Source organism: Hippoglossus stenolepis, chromosome 18 (genome assembly GCF_022539355.2).
Source record: "Hippoglossus stenolepis isolate QCI-W04-F060 chromosome 18, HSTE1.2, whole genome shotgun sequence".
NCBI classification, from domain to species: domain Eukaryota; kingdom Metazoa; phylum Chordata; class Actinopteri; order Pleuronectiformes; family Pleuronectidae; genus Hippoglossus; species Hippoglossus stenolepis.
Genome location: NC_061500.1, coordinates 21047538 through 21067957, shown reverse-complemented (window position 1 = coordinate 21067957; position 20420 = coordinate 21047538). Strand labels below are relative to the sequence as shown.

The 20420-nt window shown below is 38.7% G+C and overlaps 1 protein-coding gene across 3 annotated transcripts in view; it reads right to left on the bottom strand.

The window, feature by feature from the left end:
- Positions 1 to 281: 281 nt before the first annotated feature.
- The window catches only part of ncapd3 (non-SMC condensin II complex, subunit D3), a 60777-nt gene continuing 40638 nt past the window's right edge, over positions 282 to 20420 (bottom strand). For 2 of the 3 annotated variants that reach the window (XM_035184350.2, XM_035184351.2), the window contains 8 exons: positions 18126 to 18236; positions 15809 to 15976; positions 14329 to 14441; positions 13847 to 13905; positions 6608 to 6655; positions 5661 to 5723; positions 1823 to 1871; positions 282 to 523 (listed from right to left, as the gene is read on the bottom strand). In XM_035184350.2, coding sequence (XP_035040241.1) covers positions 442 to 523; positions 1823 to 1871; positions 5661 to 5723; positions 6608 to 6655; positions 13847 to 13905; positions 14329 to 14441; positions 15809 to 15976; positions 18126 to 18236 — 693 coding nt within the window. In that variant the 3' untranslated portion in view covers positions 282 to 441. Of the gene's footprint in view, positions 524 to 1822; positions 1872 to 5660; positions 5724 to 6607; positions 6656 to 13846; positions 13906 to 14328; positions 14442 to 15808; positions 15977 to 18125; positions 18237 to 20420 lie in introns of those variants that run through there. The other variant, XR_004698867.2, reaches the window with a different exon arrangement.

The window sequence follows — 20420 nt, the reverse complement described above, 5'->3', positions numbered from 1 at the left end:
TTTTTTTTTTTTAAATAGTTCAAATTTTTCAATAGTATTCTATAGAAATACAATTTGTTGTCACAGTTTAATTGTGTTGTATACAAAACTCGGGAATTTAACAAAATGTAGGTTTAATTAAACTAATAATTTCACAATAAGACTTCATAAAATGCAGAATTGAAAAAAGGACCATACAGTAGAAATTCAAATTTTCCCGCTACAGTAGTCGGAAGTATATTATGCATCCATACTGGCAGATTGTGTATCAACAACATTTAGTATTGAATCTGTCCACAAAATTATGATGTCAAGCACACATTTATTGCAAAAAACATTAACAACTAACAGTAACACAAACACATTCACAAGATAAACATGACAAAATGTCAATCAACATCATGTGTATGAAAATAAAGATATAACATGTTCCAAGAGTAGAACATGAAGTTGCATGTCAGCTTACTTGGCTAAATTTTTAATCTTTTTTATTTTCTTCTTGCAGAGAGGTGATTGCACGTTCCACTGCCTCAGTCGAGAAGCTCTGAAACAAACAACAGATAGGAAAGAATGGGATTGAACCAATCACAGCCGCCTCACAATGTAATAAACTCAGTATGATATGTCCAATAACTAGGGGTGTAACGGTACATGTATCCAAATCGGTACGGGCCTTTCGGTTCGGGAGGCACGTGTACCGAACGAATGCAGCGAGTCCACGCGCGGAAATTATTTGTGTCCTTCTGGGATGTGCTGTAGACTCGTGGTCATAGTGACCCCAGACAAACAGGAGTGTGAAGACCCTCTCTCATCATTTAAGTCCACTGTGTGGGAACACTTCAGCTTCACAGTCACTATAATGACGACGGACAAAGACAAGTGGATCTTACAAAAGCACACACTGAAAGTAATTCAGCCCTGTTACGAGGTTCCCTCTCGTCCGCATTTCAGCCAGCATGTCATACCAGGGTTGAATAAAAAGAGATGAAAAATCGTTACCGAAAAACGTACGGAACCGTGACCTCAAAACCGAGGTACGTACTGAACCAGGATCTTTGTGTACCGTTACACCCCTACCAATAACTAATAGATTCAAAGTAATCTGCATAGATAAATACCACCAATACTGTGTGTGTGTGTACCACCAATACATACAGTATTGGTGGAAGCTATATCTGATTTTGACTATTTATTTTAATTGCATTGTTGTAACTGTGCACTCTTTGAAACTACATGGAAAAACTGTGTCTCAATTCAGGGGCAGCATCCTTAGGAGGACTTGGTCTGCCTGGCCCAGGAACACTGCCTCCTTCATGGGCTACGAAGACCAGGAAGGGTGAACTGAAATCAAACGATCCGGTCTACAGAGGTTTTCTGTTTCCTTGCGCAGTTTGTCCCGCCCTTATTGCTGTTTCTTAGCTAGAAAGCTGAAGTTGGACATGACGAGAATGTTTTAATGCCCCTTTTTTTTTTTTTTAAATGAACGTACTGTCAGTGGTTGAGCTGAAGTGTGATACTCAAGCATTGAATCAACGTCTTGTTGCTTGCTGGCACCATTACCTCTGAAGCACAATGAATTAAATTAAATTGTATTTTTATAGCGCCAAATCATAATATACATTATCTCAAGGCACTTTACATAAAAGGTCAAAGACCTTAAAAAGTACACGCCACATTTAAAAAAGGAGCCTTCGAAATGGGACAGCCTTGTCATGCCACTTTAACGCAATTGGTCTTCGAATGCAGCCTCCAAAGGATGTAGCCCCTGAATTGAGACTGTTAAAGTGTTAATGAAAATTAGAAAAAAGACTGTGGAACCAAAGACAGAAAATAGCTCACTTACTGCTGCTCATTTGGTTGCACATTAAGAACATCGGTCTCCCGGACAAGACCTGTCAGGACACAATGGAAACACAGATATAATTGTAAACCTTACTTTTGACTGATTGTTTTTGGTTCTGGAGGACATAATTGAATTGGGGGAGCATTTGGAGCAAATGCTCCTGTACCAAACAGGCCATAAGAAAGGTGGTGAGGGTTCCTGATTGCTGGTATATCTCATCGGAATGGGTAGACGGGCACCATTGATCCTGCTGGCTGTCTTCACAATCCTATTGGTGTTGTTTGTAAGCCTTGCCGCTACTGAACAAGGAGGTCAGTTTGTAGGGTAGTATGCTTTCAATGGTGCCGCTGACCAGAAATCACTTCAGAGGGTGGTGAAAAGCTTCTTCCCCTCAGCTGTCCGACTGCTGACAAAGAACTCTGTGCTGTCTCACACTGACTAGCCCATACTGTCAGTAACTCACTCCTGTTATAACTGGTCTTGTATAACTATATGAACATAGTGTATAGACCTCTTAGTGTATTTTTGTATTACTTACACTGTACATATATAACCTCCCCATATTTAACTGTTCCCCTATCCAACCCATTCCTTCTTAACTGCTCCCATATCTAACCTTCCCATAACTAACCTTCCAATTGCACTTCTGTATATTGTTATATGTATCACATATGTATATAATTGCTGATTGCACTTCTGGTTAGACCCACCTAATTTCGTTGCATTGTGCCCCTATTGTGTCATGACACTAAAGTGAATCTAATTTAATATAACAATAAAGCGGAGACAAGTCATCAAAAGTGTGGGAACACTTTACATTTAAGCCTTTTGAGACTGTTAACTTTGTAAGCTGATTTAACATGGATCAGCAACACAATATCACTGTGGTTTAAACCTGTAGAGAAAAGAAGTTTGAGCCGCTCTTCTTCTATCAGTTTACTGGAGGATGGTAAACAACTTGTGGTTCATATCACAGTGACGTTGTGCTGCTGTGTCATGTGAAATCAGTTGGGGGGGAGAGACTGAATGAAGAGTTTTTTTGAGTTTTTGTTTCACTTTTGGTTCACTATTGGCACTCCAATAGTGAACAAAAACTCAAAATGTAAATTTTCATTGAATAAAGTCCTCTCTCCTCTCAAAATGATTTGAACTCTGACTCTTCAACAGCTGTCTCCTCTATTCTTCCCTCCTCACCTCTACCACATATGTCTTTCTTTGAGCTGGAATCAGATTAATCATCATGTCCTCTTTTCTTCTTACCTGGCTTACCTCCATATTGTTGTCACTATCTTCTACGTCAAAATCTCCCAACTCTGAATCACTCACAACATTAGCTGTTTCTGCTAATGTGTTTCAGTACCACCAATTAATAAATCATCACTTTCTCAGTCAGAATTCCTCAGTCTGATGATGTGCTTCTCCCTTTTCACTACGATCTCAATCTTTTGAGTTTGTCATCTAATTAAAATGGTTAAAACCATCCCCTACAATTATGATTATGATAAGATCAAAGTCATTATGACAACACCTACAAAAGACCTCATAGCTATAGCAACAGATGAGGAAGGCCCTTTTTCATGCCCCTCAACTGTTGCATAGCAGGCTAAGACAGCAGAAGGTGGTGCAAATGATGACACAAAAAAAGCAGCTAGAAAGACAAATAAAATATCTTTTGGAAGTTATTTAAAAAAATAAAAAAAAGTCACATTCTCTTCCTCTTCTCTATTTTCTATAGCTTTAAGTTAGACTCTTTGGCCAGGTTATTTAATGTGAATCCCAAGCAACACCGTCGTCTGCAAATTAGAATCAAACTTTTTCTACATGTATTCATTTGTTTACAAATGGTATTTTTCCTCGAGTTTTCAAAGTGAATTACTTTTTTCTGGTATATACTTTTGCAATACTGGACTGATCTTGAATTTAGTCAATTGTTTAGAAATACCATACTATCGTTTGTAGCCGTTTTTGTAGAACATGAAGTGAGTATTTACAAATAGTTTTTATGTGCATTATTTGACTGGGTTAGATATTTGTTTTGCCTGTATGCTGTTTGTCCACTGCTAAATTATAAAGCTTTTGAGTTTTCATTTAACAGTATGGACACTTACTATACACGTTTTTTTGATGGTGCGAAACAAGAATCCCTTGGGTTCAGCTATTTGGTCACGAAGTGCGTGGCCCATTAAAAGTGTTGAAAGAGAAGTTGCTGTCTGGGTCTTCGCCCAAGACTGACGTGGTTAAGTTTGTTTCCCTGTTTTGGGAGCATTTACAGCGTGCGTCGATGTTGGCGAGGGAAGCCCTTTCTTCCTCCCAGGACAGCATGAAAAGAGGTTTGACAAGACAGCTGTTGAGCAACAATTCAAGCCTAGTTATAAAGTGCTGGTTCTGTTGCCTGTGCCTGGTTAGGCTCTCACTGCCCGTTTCTCAGGTCCTTATGTGGTGGAAAAAAATGTCTGACACAAACTATGTCATCTGCACACCTGAGCGCAGAAGGAGAACATGGTTGTGTCATATTAACATGCTCAAACTTTATCTCTCCAGAGAATTTGCCCAGGGGAGCAGGGAAATACTGTGGAGAATGTTGCCCCCAACGTAGTATCTGCTTCCTTGATTTGGACGGGACCATGTCTGATAATGTTCAAGTCAATCAGAGAACTTAATCAGCAGCGGGTCTGACATCAACCTGTCAGAAATACTCATTGCAAAACTCAACTCAAGGGAAACCACCAGGACCCTGTGAGGTTACCAGCCACTGAACCACTGTCCAAGTTCCAAGTGAAAATGTCCACAGCACAGTGGCACTCATTCAAGTAGGCTGGGTCCAATCATTCTGCTATTATTTACTTATTTAATATTGTTACCAGAATTATGATCTATAAATGTATCTTCATAGTTCATTCAGTCATAGATTATTTGCCTAATCTATATGATTCAATCATTCTATTTAGCATTTTCCTGTCTTATCCTTGAAAATATTCCCTTCCTAGTCGTTAATAAATCTCATATTTTTGTTTCTGTTGTTGCATTGTGTGTTGTTTTAAAGTAGAGCTGTGATCCATTCAATAGAGAATTCATGACTATGACTTGAGACTAATTATTAATTTCTGCTCCGATAGCTGGTGCACCTTTTCCATAACGAGAGCACATTATTCATAATGCTAAACTTCTCTGTGACTCAATTCACTGTGTATTATTCTCCTTTCTTCTCTCCCTGCTCTGAGTATCTCATTCACAGACTCACTGCTATAATACTCATGATATTCACAGATTTGATTGGCTGAGTGGCATCACATTAGTTGATTTACAAAACATGCAATTGGACTGTTATTTTCCTGGACTGCTAAACGTGCTATAATGGCTAGAAAAGCAGAGCCGGTTAGCGGTTACAGGTCCGGGCTCAGATAAGAGTGCACCTGGGTCCAGATTTGGACCACAGTAAGTGTACCCTGGCCTAGAGGAAGATACCCAAGATGCCATTGCTACCATTGATGGCTTTCAAGCTGTTTTGGTGGAGAGCAAAACATTAAAAAAAACGGTAAAGCTGGTGACGGGATTTCTCTATAGTACAGATTTCAAATGGTTTCCTGTAGGGCTTTGTCTAATACAATTCTGCTAATCTGGCTAGCTGGAATGTGCAATCATACTGGAACTTACAAAACAATTTGAAATTCTGATTTCCCTTTGTCACAAAATGTTGCAACTAAAAATGTGAAAAAAAGTGATGGTGTTGATACAAATTACACTTTTCATTTGTTTTACCTTACTTTGTCCATACTGTGATTTTACATTCCACAAAGACTTTTACATTTTTTGCATTTCTGTCATAGGAGTAACTTACTTGTTCCTTGGTCACTGAAGATTGCACTGACTCCTTCATCAAAAGTTAAATTGACACTGCCACCTGAATGACAAAGGAAGATGGAAAGGTGGGGTTGAGTGGCAAGAAGAGGGGAACAGAAGTTATAATGAATTAAGTAATGAAATGAGTATATCTGCACCTTGGCAATGAGATAAAGATTTCAGTTTGTATGTGTATGAAAATATATTTTACAATTTTTCAGTATTTTAAGTTTAGATATCCACACAAAGATTTTGTATACTTGTGGTTTTAAGTAAAAAAAACAAACATAAATAGAGTTTTACATACCTAGCAAGACTATGGTAAATGGTCTGTATTTATATAGCGCTTTTCAAGTCTTGATGACCACTCAAAGTGCTTTACAGTAGTCTTTTTGCCATTTACCCATTCACACACACATTAATACAGTGCATCTAAGGGCAGCCCTTTTTTTATTGAGGGGCAATTTGGGGTTCAATATAGATTTTAGGTCTCTTACTCTTACTCTTGTTGAGGGTTAAGGGCAGAGGATGTCACACCTTGTTAAAGCCCTATGATTGATTGATTGATTGATGTCTCTCTAATGAGTCTCTTTCAATTGGCTGACTCTTCTGAGTGATGCATCACCAGGTATGGTAAAGCTCACCTGTAAATGCAAATAGAGATGGTCAATGCCGAAATGAGCCAAACTTTGACTAAAAAGTTTTAGTTTAAAAAAAAAAAAGGGTTATACTTTTCTTCCAGTTCTTCTGGCTTCCAGTTAGGAATTAGTCGTGAATAATTTTCTTGACATTTTCTTTTCTTGTAGCTTGCGTAATCAATAAAGTAAAAATAATGGTTGCCAATGGCTGGGTGTTCAAGTGCCACTGGAAGCATATATAACACTAAAGCCCATTTGTGGTGCTGGAGCATTATGTGGATATCTGAATATCAAGTTGAACCTTTACCTTTGGGTGTGCTGATGGCTCTGTCATTTTCACCTCCTTGAGGAATCACTGGACACAAGACATACAAAACAAGTCAACCAGGATAGATTGCTGTCACTGCCCAAGACACAAATGTTGAATGTAAAATATTAATTATTCCCTATGATGTGAATGAAGTGCACAGTTGCATTAACAGGCATCCCAGAGGCACCCCTGATATTCAGGAGGTAAGTAGTTAGAAGCTAGCTGTGAACTGGCAATGTATATGAAATGTATGTGCAGTTTAAACCACTTAACAGTAAAGACCCAGGACAAGATATTTACGGGTGCTGCCAGCAACATTCAAAGAATTACTTTTCTTTTAGTAAAATAGTAAAAAAAAGTAAAAGTTGTTTTGTTTGCTGAATTACAAAGGTTCTATTTTGAAAAGTAAAACAGTATTAACATAAATTCAGACTTATTTTATGAAACACATTGACTATTAAATCGATGCAAAAAATGAAAAAAGATCTGGTTGATCATGAACTTGGCTTTACTGCAGATAAACCAGAGGTCTGTACTATGAAGCAGGATTTGCGCCTATCTGGTTTTCAGTCCTTACCTCCTATCAAGGTAAATCACCATGGTAACTAATGCTGAACAGCTAACCTGCTCCGGAGCAGGTCAAGTTCGAGATAAGAGATCAACCCATATAAAAGCACTGCCCTGTAGATATTGAAATTCTCAATTAACCCCATAGGTTGTTATTATTCTCCCAATTAAGGAACTATATTATTTATAAGAGAAGGTATTCATAGGAAGAAAACATTTTTTTCCCCCCTTTGTGTCCACTCAAATTATATAGAGGATAGGCAGAAATTATTAGCCGCTGCAAAGTCAGTATAAGGGTGTATATCCTCTGCACAGGTGTAATTTCTTCATTTGAAAACCAGATAAATACTTTATGAATTTGCAGAAAGACCAAGTAGACTCCTGGCATTAAAATTAAAGCAATTTGAACATGTGGCTTCCATAGATTGTATCAAAAATGTTAATGGTGTATTATGTACAGTTCCATCTGAAATAAACAAAACCTTCACTTCTTTTATTCTGATTTATACAGTTCTGAAGGCCAGAAGAAAAAAAAAAATTGTTATTCTACCTACTCTCTCAAGCCTCCCAACTAGATGCTCCTATTACCTTAAAAGAACTTAAAAACATTGATTCAATGCCTAATGAATCAAAGCCTCTCTCTCAGCTATGGCACTTATCCTTCTTGACTGTTTAATTTTCGCTCAAGGTTTTTTTTTTTTCATGAAGACCAGAAAACTTAAACTATTTAACTTCTTAAAAAGGGTAAGTACCCTCAAGAATTCTCCAGTTACCCACCATTATCTATCTTGAACTATGATCTTAAACTGTATGCAAAAGCACTTTCTAGAAAACTCGATTCCTGCATAATGTCTCTGATTCACCCAGATCAGACTGGTTTTGTTAAGCGTCGTTTGGCCTCTGACAACATACGCCGCTTATAACATAAGACATATATAACATATATAAGATGCAGAAAAGGTGTTTGATCGTGTGGAATGGACTTATTTATGGGCAGTTCTGTGATGCTTTGGTTTTTTCTTTATAAAAATGGTCTCTACAGTGAACCATAAACTATGGTCCGCTTTCTACGCTCTGCTGACAGAGAGCTCATTCTACGCACTGCACAGAACAATGCAGAACTGATTCAGGATGAAAACCGCATCATGATCTTCCTAGATTTCTCCAAGGCCTCTCAGGTGAAACACCATAAATTTAAGGAATGCAAGAAGGCAAATTCCCCATTGGGGGACTAATAAAGGATTATCTTAAGGTTGTATATGCTTATAACGTTACGCCCTGAGGATCAATGAGAGTGCTTTGACAGTCCAAAACATGCAATGGAATACATTCTGACATGAGGATATCTTTAAAACAACTTACGTAATTCCAGTGGATCAGTCGAGGGTTTGCTCATTTACAAGGGGAAGTGCAGGGTTCAGAAGTACGCGCTGTGTTTGGTTATTAATGGGTTTTATTTTGGAGGAGTCTTCCCATGGTAAAGTTCACACGCATATATTTTAGAGTTGGCTGATGCATTTGGTTACGTTAATTATTTAATGTAACTGGTAACATGAATAATTTCTGCATTTCCACCTGGAATGTTAAGGGCCTGGGACCCCTCAATCAAGAGGAAAAATATATTTTCTGTTCGGAAGTCGAAACAGTATGATGTAGTCTTTCTGCAGGAGACATCTCTCTTCAGAAGAATCAGTTAAGCTCTGTAGTGATTGGGTGGGTAATGTCTTCTACAGTGTAGGATCTAGTCAAATATATAAAGCAAATTAAGGACACAGCTGTAAGGGTGCTTATAATACTTATAATGCCATACAATTATTCTGCCAAATACATACGCTCCGAATGGAGATGAAACACAATTTTTTGCTGATTTGGAGGCAAAAATATGAGAACCTGGAGATTATAAGACTGTTATTAGCTGTGATTTCAATTTGATAATGGACTCTACTCTAGATCGCAGGAGATCTCGAGCTGCAGTGGCTTTAAAGGCATATGACCTCGGGTTATATTGATGTGTGGAGGGATTTCAATCCAAAAGGTAGAAATTATACTTTTTTCCCAGCACACGCATAACATTCTCAATTAGGGTTTTTTCCTAATTTCCAAAAGCCTCCTAATGTCAGTGGCCACCTGTTCCATTGGCTGCATATTAGTGTCAGACTATGCCTTGGTAAGACTAGAGCTCCTTTTTCAATGTGCCTAGATGGAGATGTTTGATTAATCTCTTTTACAGGAATCTGAGTTTAAGGAGGCCCTGAGAAGACAAATTAAACTATTTATAGAAACAAATTAACCCACAACATCTTCTGCTGGAACTACTTGGGAAGCTCTCAAAGCAGTGCTGAGAGGCTTTGTTATTCAATGCAAACTGTGCTCACAAGAAAAAACTGATTTTAAGAGAAAATAAGGATGGCCTTGATAGTCTTAAAAAGGAACTTCAATATGACGGGTTTTAAGGTTCTAACACAACTTAAATATGATTATAATTGGAGTTTATTTACATAAGGTATAGTATTCTCTTCTTAGACTGAGACAAAAATATCATGTATCGGGCTAGTTAAGTAGGGTCAAGCCTGGGATTACCAGGTACAGAATTAGTTTACTTTAAACATTGACACAGCATTATGTTGCAAACTGTTTCTTCTAATCAATGCTGGAAATACAGTAATTTTGTTGATGCGTTCAGTTACACGGGGCATCTATTGCACTTCTATAAGTCCTTGGAGAGGGATCCCTCACATGTGGCTCTCTCTAAGGTTTCCTAGTTTTTTCCCCCATTAATAAGTTTTCCTTACTCATGTTGAGGGTTAAGGACAGAGGATGTCAAACCTTGCTAAGCCCTATGAGACAAATAGTGATTTGTGAATATGGGATATGCAAATAAAATTTGATTGATTAAGATGGCAAATTATTGGATAACAGCTTAAAACAGAGAGAGCTATCATCCCTTATTTCGGCCATTAGATCTGAGGTGGGCGATGTTAAAACCAAATCTGCAGATATTAAAAATATGTTAATAGAGCTCAACATTGACTTATACACAGCGAGGACTTGACCACGCAATAAGAAATTGTCAGTGTTAAGGGACTTCTGAATGGGAAAGCTCCTGGGCCAGATGGCGTTACAGCTGAATTTTGTACTTTAGCTGCCACCAACTTTAGCATTAATCACAATTATCCTTTAAAAAAAAAAAAAAAAGATCCCAATGACTGCAAGAGCTATCGAACAATCTCCCTTATTCCACTAAATACCAAGATCCTGTCAAAAGTCCTGGCAAATAGGTTAGAGAAGGTACAGACCTCTCTGATACATGAGGATCTGGTGGGTTTCATTTGTAATTGCATTTTAGGAGAGAATATCAGAAGCTTCATATTATGTGGGCAGTCTCTAATACAAGTACAACTATTGCTGCAGTTTCCCTTGATGTCGAAAAAGTATACAAAATATTTATCAAGTGGGTACATCTACTATATAAATCGGCCAGAAGCTGCAGTACAAACAAATGGTTACACATCTGGATATCTTTAATTGGAAAGGGGCACGCGTCATGGATCACCACTTAGCCCCCTATTGTTCTGCCTGGTAATGGAGCCCCTGGCAGCTGCAATTAGGTGCGATGAAAATTGTCCCGGGGTGACATGCAATGGCTATATCTGTCACAACTTCAGTCAGCTCACATAATTTTCATTTTCTGTTATCTTGTTTGCCATATACTAACTCTCATGTCGTTTCAGAACTCAGCCACTCCCCCCTGCTCTGAATCTCCTCTTCCCACGGATTCCAATTACCTGACCTGCCCGACCCCAGACTCACCTGCTTTCCATCAGTCATCAGTCACTCAGTATATATACCGGCCCATTTCCTGTGTTCTGTGCCAGATTGTCTAGTGTGTATTCCTAGCTATCCAGCGTTATTTATTATTCTTGTTCTGACCTGCCTTCTTGGACCCTGGATTCCCTTTTGCCTGCTCCCTATTGGATTAGTTTTCCCACTTTGACTGTCTGCCTGGTTTTGACCCCTGCTCGTCCATTAAACCTGAACTTTTGCTACTCCTAAACTGCTAAGAAAATTTCCTAGAATGCCTTGCGAATCACCTGCAGGATGGGAGACCCACAAATGTAGTATTTCTCCATTAATCAAATATATATAATTGTAATATATTAGTTATTGTTTTAATGTATTATGGTCCTTTTTTCACAACAACTTTAAGAAAATCGATATTGAATGATACTCCTGTATTTTCATATAATTACATGTCGCACCCCCTCTTTAAAGATATACGCCGCAATTGATTTAACCAGCATATAGCAGCGATTTTATTGAACTTAACTGCACCTCTAATAACAAAGCATCCTGACAGGGTTGCCTACAGACCACTGCTAGTAGCCTGAAGCTGTGTGCTTTAGATTTATACGTGAAATAGCTTTTCAATTTCCAGTGGATGAATGGCAAATGTCATTGATTCACCTGCATTAGCATAGATGTTATTAGTATATTATAGGTTTGTCACTTTAGTAACGTCAAGCAATAGCATTGGTTTATTTAAGATCTCAACAATGTTATTACAATGACATCCCCGGCAAAACTTTTTGTTGAGTCTGTTTACATCGACGACTACTGATGACGTGTCGGATTTTCGCTACGAGTACTGATGATGTAACGCCTTCTTGAAGTGCTGTCCCAATTCGTAGGGGAAGATTTCCACCACTAACCGTTGTAACTCCAATACAAGGGGTAAGATAGCCGTCAAAAAAAACAACGGGTAGGGGCAAGGAGAAGGGGTGAAATGGGATTGGGCCTTAAAGCTTTTGGCATTATGTTCCCCCCTAAATTGAATTGTAATCCAAATGAACTGCATCTCAAAGATTAACTACCTGCTTCCTTTTCTCCCATTAGAAATTCTGTTGCAATATTTTAAGAGATTTGATTGTATATTTAGGAATTTCTTTGGAATGGGAAGCGGCTAGGTATCATTATGGGGAAACTGCAGCAGTCAGTTATAAAAGGTGACTTAGGGCTTCCTAAACTTCTATTATCAAGCATTTAGCCTGAGACATGTGGCCCATTGGGCGCTGCCACCTGAGAGAGCACCACCATGGTACACTAAAGAGCAGCGCGCATCAGCTCCTCTCCTTTTATTACACTGCTTATCCACTAAATTATCTAAACTTGGGTGGACTCTAATTCGAATCCGTCTTCAGACTGTATGGAAAAAAAATGGATGGCTGATAGATAGTGATCCTTATATAAATAGCACCTTAAGTATTTGGCTGAATCCAAATTAATTAATAGATTTTTTAGAATTAATAAAAAAAATAAAAAAGATGTTTATTTTGAAGGAATGGATGGAAAAGACTATCTTTACATTATATAAAACTCAGTTTTGGAGATATCTGCAATACAACATGTATACCAACCGACCTCCGGGTCGACTGTACAGTATCCAATTCAATTCTGCACTTACTTAGGTCAAGCCAGAATATAAAAGTTGGTCTCTTTTGGAAAACGAGTTTCTGTCAAAAATGAGTATACTTCCACAAATAAATTTCTTATTTTCTACGATCCCTCTCTCTCCCCCTTCTCATTTTCTTAAGGATCTCGATTCATTATGTAGGACATTTATTTGGAAAGGAAAACACCACAGGATCAACTTTTCTTCTCTTTTGCGTTGCAAAACTTTCTGAAGACTCTCCTTACCTAAACCTCTCCAATTAGAATTCAATATATGTGGACATGATAACCAATTCCTGTTTTCTGGCGAATCGAAAAATCCCTAACATTACAGATGCCAAATTTAGGTCGATTGTATGAAATCTGTAGAAGGACTTGGATTTTGTAGCACGTGTGATAAAGCCAAAATCACGGCAAATTTGCATGTTTAATCCAAAATGACCGACTTCCTATTGGTTGTGGCAAAGAGTGGTAAGATAATTTTTTTGTGTGCATGATACACCTGTGACCAATTTGACTTCTCTAGGAAAAAGTAAATTTCGATTCCAATAGAGTTTTTGTAGTTATAATAATCTCAACAAAAACCTTGGTGTTCGGGCCACAATAAAAACACAAATCCCCAAAGTATCCTGTTTGATTCATTATAAGGCAAAATGTAAACGAGACAAGTATACTGTAGTCATTGAAAAATGTACTTAGTTCTGTGTATGGATTGTTTTCAATCCAAATAGAAATACTGTTTCTCCTATACCAACATGTCACATCAGGAAATGATTCATAAATAATAAGTGGACATTAAGGAAAAAAACAAAACACTGGCATGTTTAGGGGACTGATATCTTTTAGTGTCTGCAATCTGGGGAAGATCCCAAAAACAAAATGGATCTAGTGAATTTAAATGCGGTTTAACTGTTGGGCCTTGGCTGAGGTCTCTTCTAGTTAGTAACTAATTTCATATGGACCAACAGATTAGAAGGAGTAAATATAGCTTATGACACTATAAGGACTTGTGGGGAAAAATTGTTGGCTCTCTGTGATGTGCACGATAAAGGACTTCCGCATTAGTTTCACTTTTAAGATCTGGAGTTTACGTGTATTCTTGTATAGAGTCTATTGTATTTGCCAACATTTATACATATCCTTCAAAATAAATGTATTTTGGTCACCATCAAACATCCTTACACTAGTATAATGATAGTTTCAACATCCAGTGTGTCATACCTGTTCCTTCCAGAGTGATTAACTTGACAGGCTCCTCCTGCCTGGATCTGTTGGTACGTCTGACACACAGACACACAGACACACAGGTTTTCTGACTGATAAACTATGCAAAAATAAAGGCAAACCAGAAAAAACTATTTCACCCTTAACTGACAGCAACAATAGGTAGATTTGACCATTCAACAGATAAAACAGCCCGTGGACATCAGTACCATATGAGCTGGTATTCTCTGCCACAGGTTTAACAAGTAAAAGACACCAGACAAAGCCCATGGCCTGTGGAAATGTTGCCAGGTGATCTGCCTGCCTGCTAATGGAGGCCCCAAAATTCCCCGAAAATTAAGTATTTTAATTTACTTTCCTTCAATGCTGAACATTACAGCAGTATAATCAATTCAGATTATTTTTTGTATATGTTAATGGGTCAGATTGTACAATTGAAGACATTGGATGTCTTGCAAGAGTCTGTGATTGAAGCTTACCTGACAGTTTGTGACTGTCCCAGAGACAGACAACTGGGACGTGGTGGTTGTGGGGTGGCAAAGCTAACTGAGAGAAGGGGCCTGCACCTGATTGGAGAGTCCTGAACAGAAACCTGAGAAAAAAAAACCCAGAACCATTATGACACCTTGACTGCTAATGGGTAACTCAGAGACACTGTCTGTGTTCATGTTATTAATGTGAATTGCAGAGTGTCACACCTGTTTTCCTTTTCGCTAATTTTGTGGGCTTCGGTCCCCCAACAACTCCTTGCATAATTGAACCAACTTAAACTATTCAAACATCAAAACATTAAGCTGATATAGGTCATTCCTGCTACCATTTTTCTCCTTTCAACTCCTCGTTCTTTTAGAAATATTGAGAATTTTCTGCAAACTTTGGATTTTGTGTGATATCACATTCTTTAGATATTGGCCTCTACTTTTTACCATAATAGATTTTCAGCTTGATTCAGGAAAGCAATTCAGCAGCTCAGCTTTTTTAGCAGGAAATTAGTTTCTAGTTATTAAAAAAATTACAATTTAATGACATTAATTTCTTTAATGAAAGTAAGATTACATAAAATTATGAAAATATCAGGAATTCTGCACTTTATTCTGAAACCAACTGCTGCAAAATTATTACTGCAACTGCTTCAGGATTAGGGAGGACACACATTGGACTTAGTATCCTTGTACTGTGCTGGAGAGTCTTGCAGTACCCTATACCCCTGCTGGTGTGCGCTCAGTTTGCACTTTAACAATAAACACCAACACTACTGAAGTGTCCTTGGGCAAGATACTGAACCCCAAATTTCCCCTGATGGCTGTGCTGACAGCATGTGAGTGATGGGCCAGCTCGGTGCTGGGATATCCCCTTGACCCAGTGGAGATATTGGGACAGAGGAGGATGGGGAAGCCGTCATCTCTGATGGACAACAAATTCCACCCCCTGCAGGAAACCAACACAGCACTGAGCAGCTCCTTCAGCGACAGACTGATCCACCCAAAGTGTCTGAAGAAGCAGTATCGCAGGTCGTTCCTGCCTGCAGCAGTAAGACTATATAAAGAGCACTGCTCCCTTTAGACTAAGCGCACCAATTCTGGACTGCACTTCCGACTTTTTCACTGTGCATAGGGCTGGGCGATAAAACCATATCGATAATTATCACGATATAATTTTTCCTAGATAGAAATTTAAGACATGTCGATATAATGCCGATAAAATCCACCCCATCCATATGGCCCCATATCTATATGGCTCGAAGGCCGGAAGTTCCCAACCCCCGATATACACTGTGGCGACCCGCCATATTCTACTTTTTACCACCATAATTTCATACTAAACCCAAATATTTTTAAACTCCTCATGAGAGATATATATATATATATATATATATAGATAGATAGATAGATAGATAGATAGATATAATATACATACATACATGACAAATCAGCTTAAACGATTTCAGAGTATCCTGACCTGTGCAGTGGGAGTTTTACCATCTCCTGTCAGGGTGCAGGTGTCCATCTGTTCTTCCATTTCTCTCTCCTTCTCAGCTGTCCTCAGAGCAAACTCCAGCTCAGCCATCAGCTGTTCGTCACCAGAGAAAAACTCTGTCACCTCATTACGGTAGTCCTGCATAGTCACCTGATGAGAAAACAGCATCATTAAATACATAGAGTAGTGTCACACATAGTGTCTTTACCTCCAAGTCATCTATAACTCTTTTTTTGACTCCACTCTCAACCTGATCACTTGCTGAAAAAGCAGGGATAGGGCCTATTACCACACAAGTAGAGTTACAGTCAAATCCTGCAGAAGTAAATTTAGATTTAAGGCTGTAGAAGTTCAGTTAAGGCACAGTGTGTGTTAAACTTGCCTAGTCTGTTTTCAGCTAAAAGCCATTACAGAGCCAGAACCCAAGATGCAATGAACTGGGACTTGCAAATCATTCAACATGCCTATCTTTCTCACACCAAAACCACCATTTGGGGCAATAAATTAAACAGGAGATGTGTTCCCCTTCCAAACAAACTACTTTGAACAAAACAAGAGGTATACAGTTTGGCCAACGCTGAGGAGAAGTTGAATGGACCTGGTCACATGAAATCAACAAGCAATGACACCTAAAACCCAGGCTAAACTCAATAAAACAGTTTTTTCCATCTAACCTCTCAACGGTGACTAAATATTATGGAACATTCCAATTAGGACTTTCTTAAATGACTCCTAATTTCTGTTTAATCAATATCTGTGAAACTACATCTCATTTTGTAATTTTTCAACAATTGTTAACCCTCAACTTCTACTATGTGCCCAATGTGAGGCAGAAGGGTTGAGATCAGAGTTTTAACATCTACTCTCCTGTAGTGTCTCCAGTGAGGGAGTATTTTACTGGAGGCAAGAGCCCTTACAGGTGATAAGGGATGAAACAGCTACCGGTTTCACAGTTAACCATGGGGAAATTCACAATGGTTAGTGCTACCATGTGAAATTTAAAATGTAATTAAAACTGATGATTGCCACCAAAGATCATGGTAAAACAGTCCTGCATCAACCAAACAGGCACGCTTTTTCTCACAACACACAACAAATGCTGCGCTTGCTGCGTCTCCATCTTGGAGAATTGCTGACTTTGTCTGATGCTGGACAGTCAACCAAATCATCATGATAAAGTGTTCTCACTTGGATTTTTATAGCAGTGTCACCTGGCACCACCCATCGCCTGAATGTTCTGGACATTTTCCTGTTGGTGTGAAAGCGTCTGACCCAGGTTAACTCCTGCTGCACTTTTCATATGTAAAAAGCCAATGTCCGGAAAATGTCAGGACACTTTCCAGAGTTCATGTCTAAAAATGGTAAATGGTTTTGTATTTATATAGCGCTTTTCTAGTCTTGATGACCACTCAAAGCTCTTTACAGTACAGTTTTACATTCACCCATTCATACAGTGCATCTATTAGCAGCACTTTGTTGTTCTATGAATATAGCTCTAAACTGTGGCAATCAAGTGAATCCGGCCTCTGAATAACTCACTGTTGTACAGTGAACTGCACAGATGCTTATAGCACTGCAGAAAAGACTGTAGGCATCAGATTATCGTTAAAAGAGACAATGTTTGGAAATGCAAACTAAACTTACTGAGGCAAGTCTGTACTATACTGCATAGCAGAGTAACACCATCGTATTTATACATTGCAGAAGAAAATAAATAATTTTAGGGTAGTGAGAAATCTCTCATCCTGTTAAATACTGTCTGAAACTACATTTGTGTTACATCCAGATTGATGTTGGAAACTGCACCCCTGTTTTCATGTACCTGTGTGAATAACAATGCCTCTTTCTCCCTTCTTGATAATGAACTCATAACTAACAGTGTTCCTTACCCTGGAACCCCCATCCCAGCCTTCTGCCTTTAAAGTTATGTGAATTACAATGTCTGTACCCTTTGATTACAGCTACAATTTGCACACAAGCTGATCATCCCCTTCTCCCACGGTATAACTGTCCCCCTGCCCTTCACTCTGGGTCAGTCAGCTGTCTCAGATCTGTTCTATATAGCAGGCTCATCATATTCTGGAAAACCAATTTAAGACAAGAAACTTTGAGATTGGACCCGGGGTGATATTTCTTCAACAACCCAAAAACAGCAACAGCTACAGCCTCAAAATGCACAGAAGACGTAATATACAAAAGTAAGAGTAAAATTGATTCTCGTATGTCAACAAAAACTAGATTCAAATGTCTACACGGAGAACAGGCATACATCCTCCACATGTCAATGGTGTGGTCTCACCTGCAAGTAGGTCATGAGGTCTCTGAGGGCAGGAGAGCGTTTCTGCTCCAGGAGAATCTTAAGGCTAATGATGAGAGGAACTGTGTTCTCTATGAAGGCCTTCTTCTGTACCTGTGGATCAGAGTTCAAAAGCTGAAATGAGCTCACCTTAAAGCTGGGGACTATTTCATAATGGTATTTAACAGTTGGGGCTTTCTCACAGGAAACCTGTGACCAAATACTGATTCCACCCACCTGAATGTTGGGTTGTAACTTGTAAGAGTAATGTGAGCACAGAATACATTTTTTTTATACAAAATTATAACTAAGATAAGCTTAATTTTTGTAACAAAATGTACAATATATTTTTGGATCAACTACTCCTTTAAACTCTCTAGTGTGATGTCCGTGGCAGATCAGATGCAAGTTGAAGGCATGTCTATGCGTTTAACAGATTACTATGGAGGAGGAGGAACTACACCCTCCACCAAAATGCTACAAATCAAATGTGAAACTTTTCAAGAGAGACAGGCATTTTGAAAATACATATACATAAGTCTTTGTTAATCGTGAACAACCTTGGAAATGCAATAGATGCCACGTGTAACAGAGAACTAGTTAATTAGTTTTAAGTGAGAATCCAAGGACAAATCAGGATCAAAGATGACTCCCAAATTCCTGACTGTTTCATTGGAAGCAAGGGCAATGTCATCTAGTGTAGCTATATCATTGGATAATGCATTCCTAAGGTGTTTAAGGCCAAGTATTAGAACCTCTGTTTTATCTGAGTTTAATTTGAGAAAATAGTGGGTCATCCTGGTTTTTATGTTCTTGAATCGTGAATTAATAGTTAATTGATTACACTGTTCTGGTTTTATTGATAGGTATAATCGGGTATCATCCGCATAGCAGTGGAAATTTACAGAGTGTGTCCTTATGTTTCCTAGAGGAAGCATATAGAAAGAAGCACTCTGTTTCATGTTTGTCCAGCAAAAGCAATGTATTTTTGCCAGTTTGTGTGGAATTTTTTGTGAATTGTTAAAAAGCATCTTTGTGCAATAAAAATGTTAATTAAACTGATTAAGTCTGGTAAAAAGCATGAACCAGTATTTGTACGCATCTTATTATCCGGACCCCAGAAGGAGAGGAGGGTTGCTTTCTGGACCTCTTGCAATTTTAGTTGAAGACCCTGCCCTACAGTATCTGGATCCACAAACAATCAATGCAAATGAGGGCGAAAACCCAGCATCGGTTTGCTAGGAAAATTCCCTCAGAACCCCCAAAATACTTTCCAAAGCTGCTTTCAGACATGTGTGAATGCAATTTTCCAAACGACAGCCTGTGGACTTTCTGCGGACCAGGGTTCTTGCACCATTTTTAAAGTAAAAATGTATGCTTTTTATGACCTTTCTAAGACCTGAATAAATGGAATTTGGAATTTGATAGAGAAGAGAATTTATATAAACCTATTAATAATATCAATAAGATATCAGAATAATAATATTGAGTCAGTAATTGTTGGACCTATTTACTGTTTTCTTCCGTGTTTGATAGTTAAACATTTGTTTATTGAGTATTTTGTTTTGTTTAAATTAACTAGTTAGATTACGCCTTTAGAATGATAATAAAAACAAGTCATATTGTTTTGGACACACACACACACACACACACACACACACACACACACACACACACACACACACACACACACACACACACACACACACACACACACACACACACACACACACACACACACACACACACACACACACACACACACACACACACACAGGTTCGGCGGGCCTAGAAAGCCAGGCACTGGGAAGGGAACCTTCCTTTATGACAAAGCTTATAGTTGGAGCTGGTCCAGGCTTGTCTTAGGCCTGCTCTTAGTTATGCTGCTATAGGTCTAGAATGTCAGGGGACACATGACAAACAGAGCTTCTCTTCCGAGCTTCTCCTTCCTTATTACATCAAAGAAATTAATATCTCATCAATACATGTTACTGACTTGACTTCTTCCACGGAGTCCCTTTGCTTTATCGTCCGCAGATCCAGGGCCGTGGCTGCGGCCGCATCGTGGATTACGATGGTGGATCGCGTATCAGATATTGTGATCGTAATGGTGGATCCTGTATTGCAGATTCTGTATCGTGCTGGCTGATCGTGATTATAATGGCAGATCCTGTATCTAGCTGGCTGATGGTGATAATAATGGCGGATCCTGTATCGTGCTGGCATCTGATAGTGGTGGTGGACCACGATTGGGGTGGCAGCTGATGGTGGATCCTGCAGTGTACAATGACTGTGGAC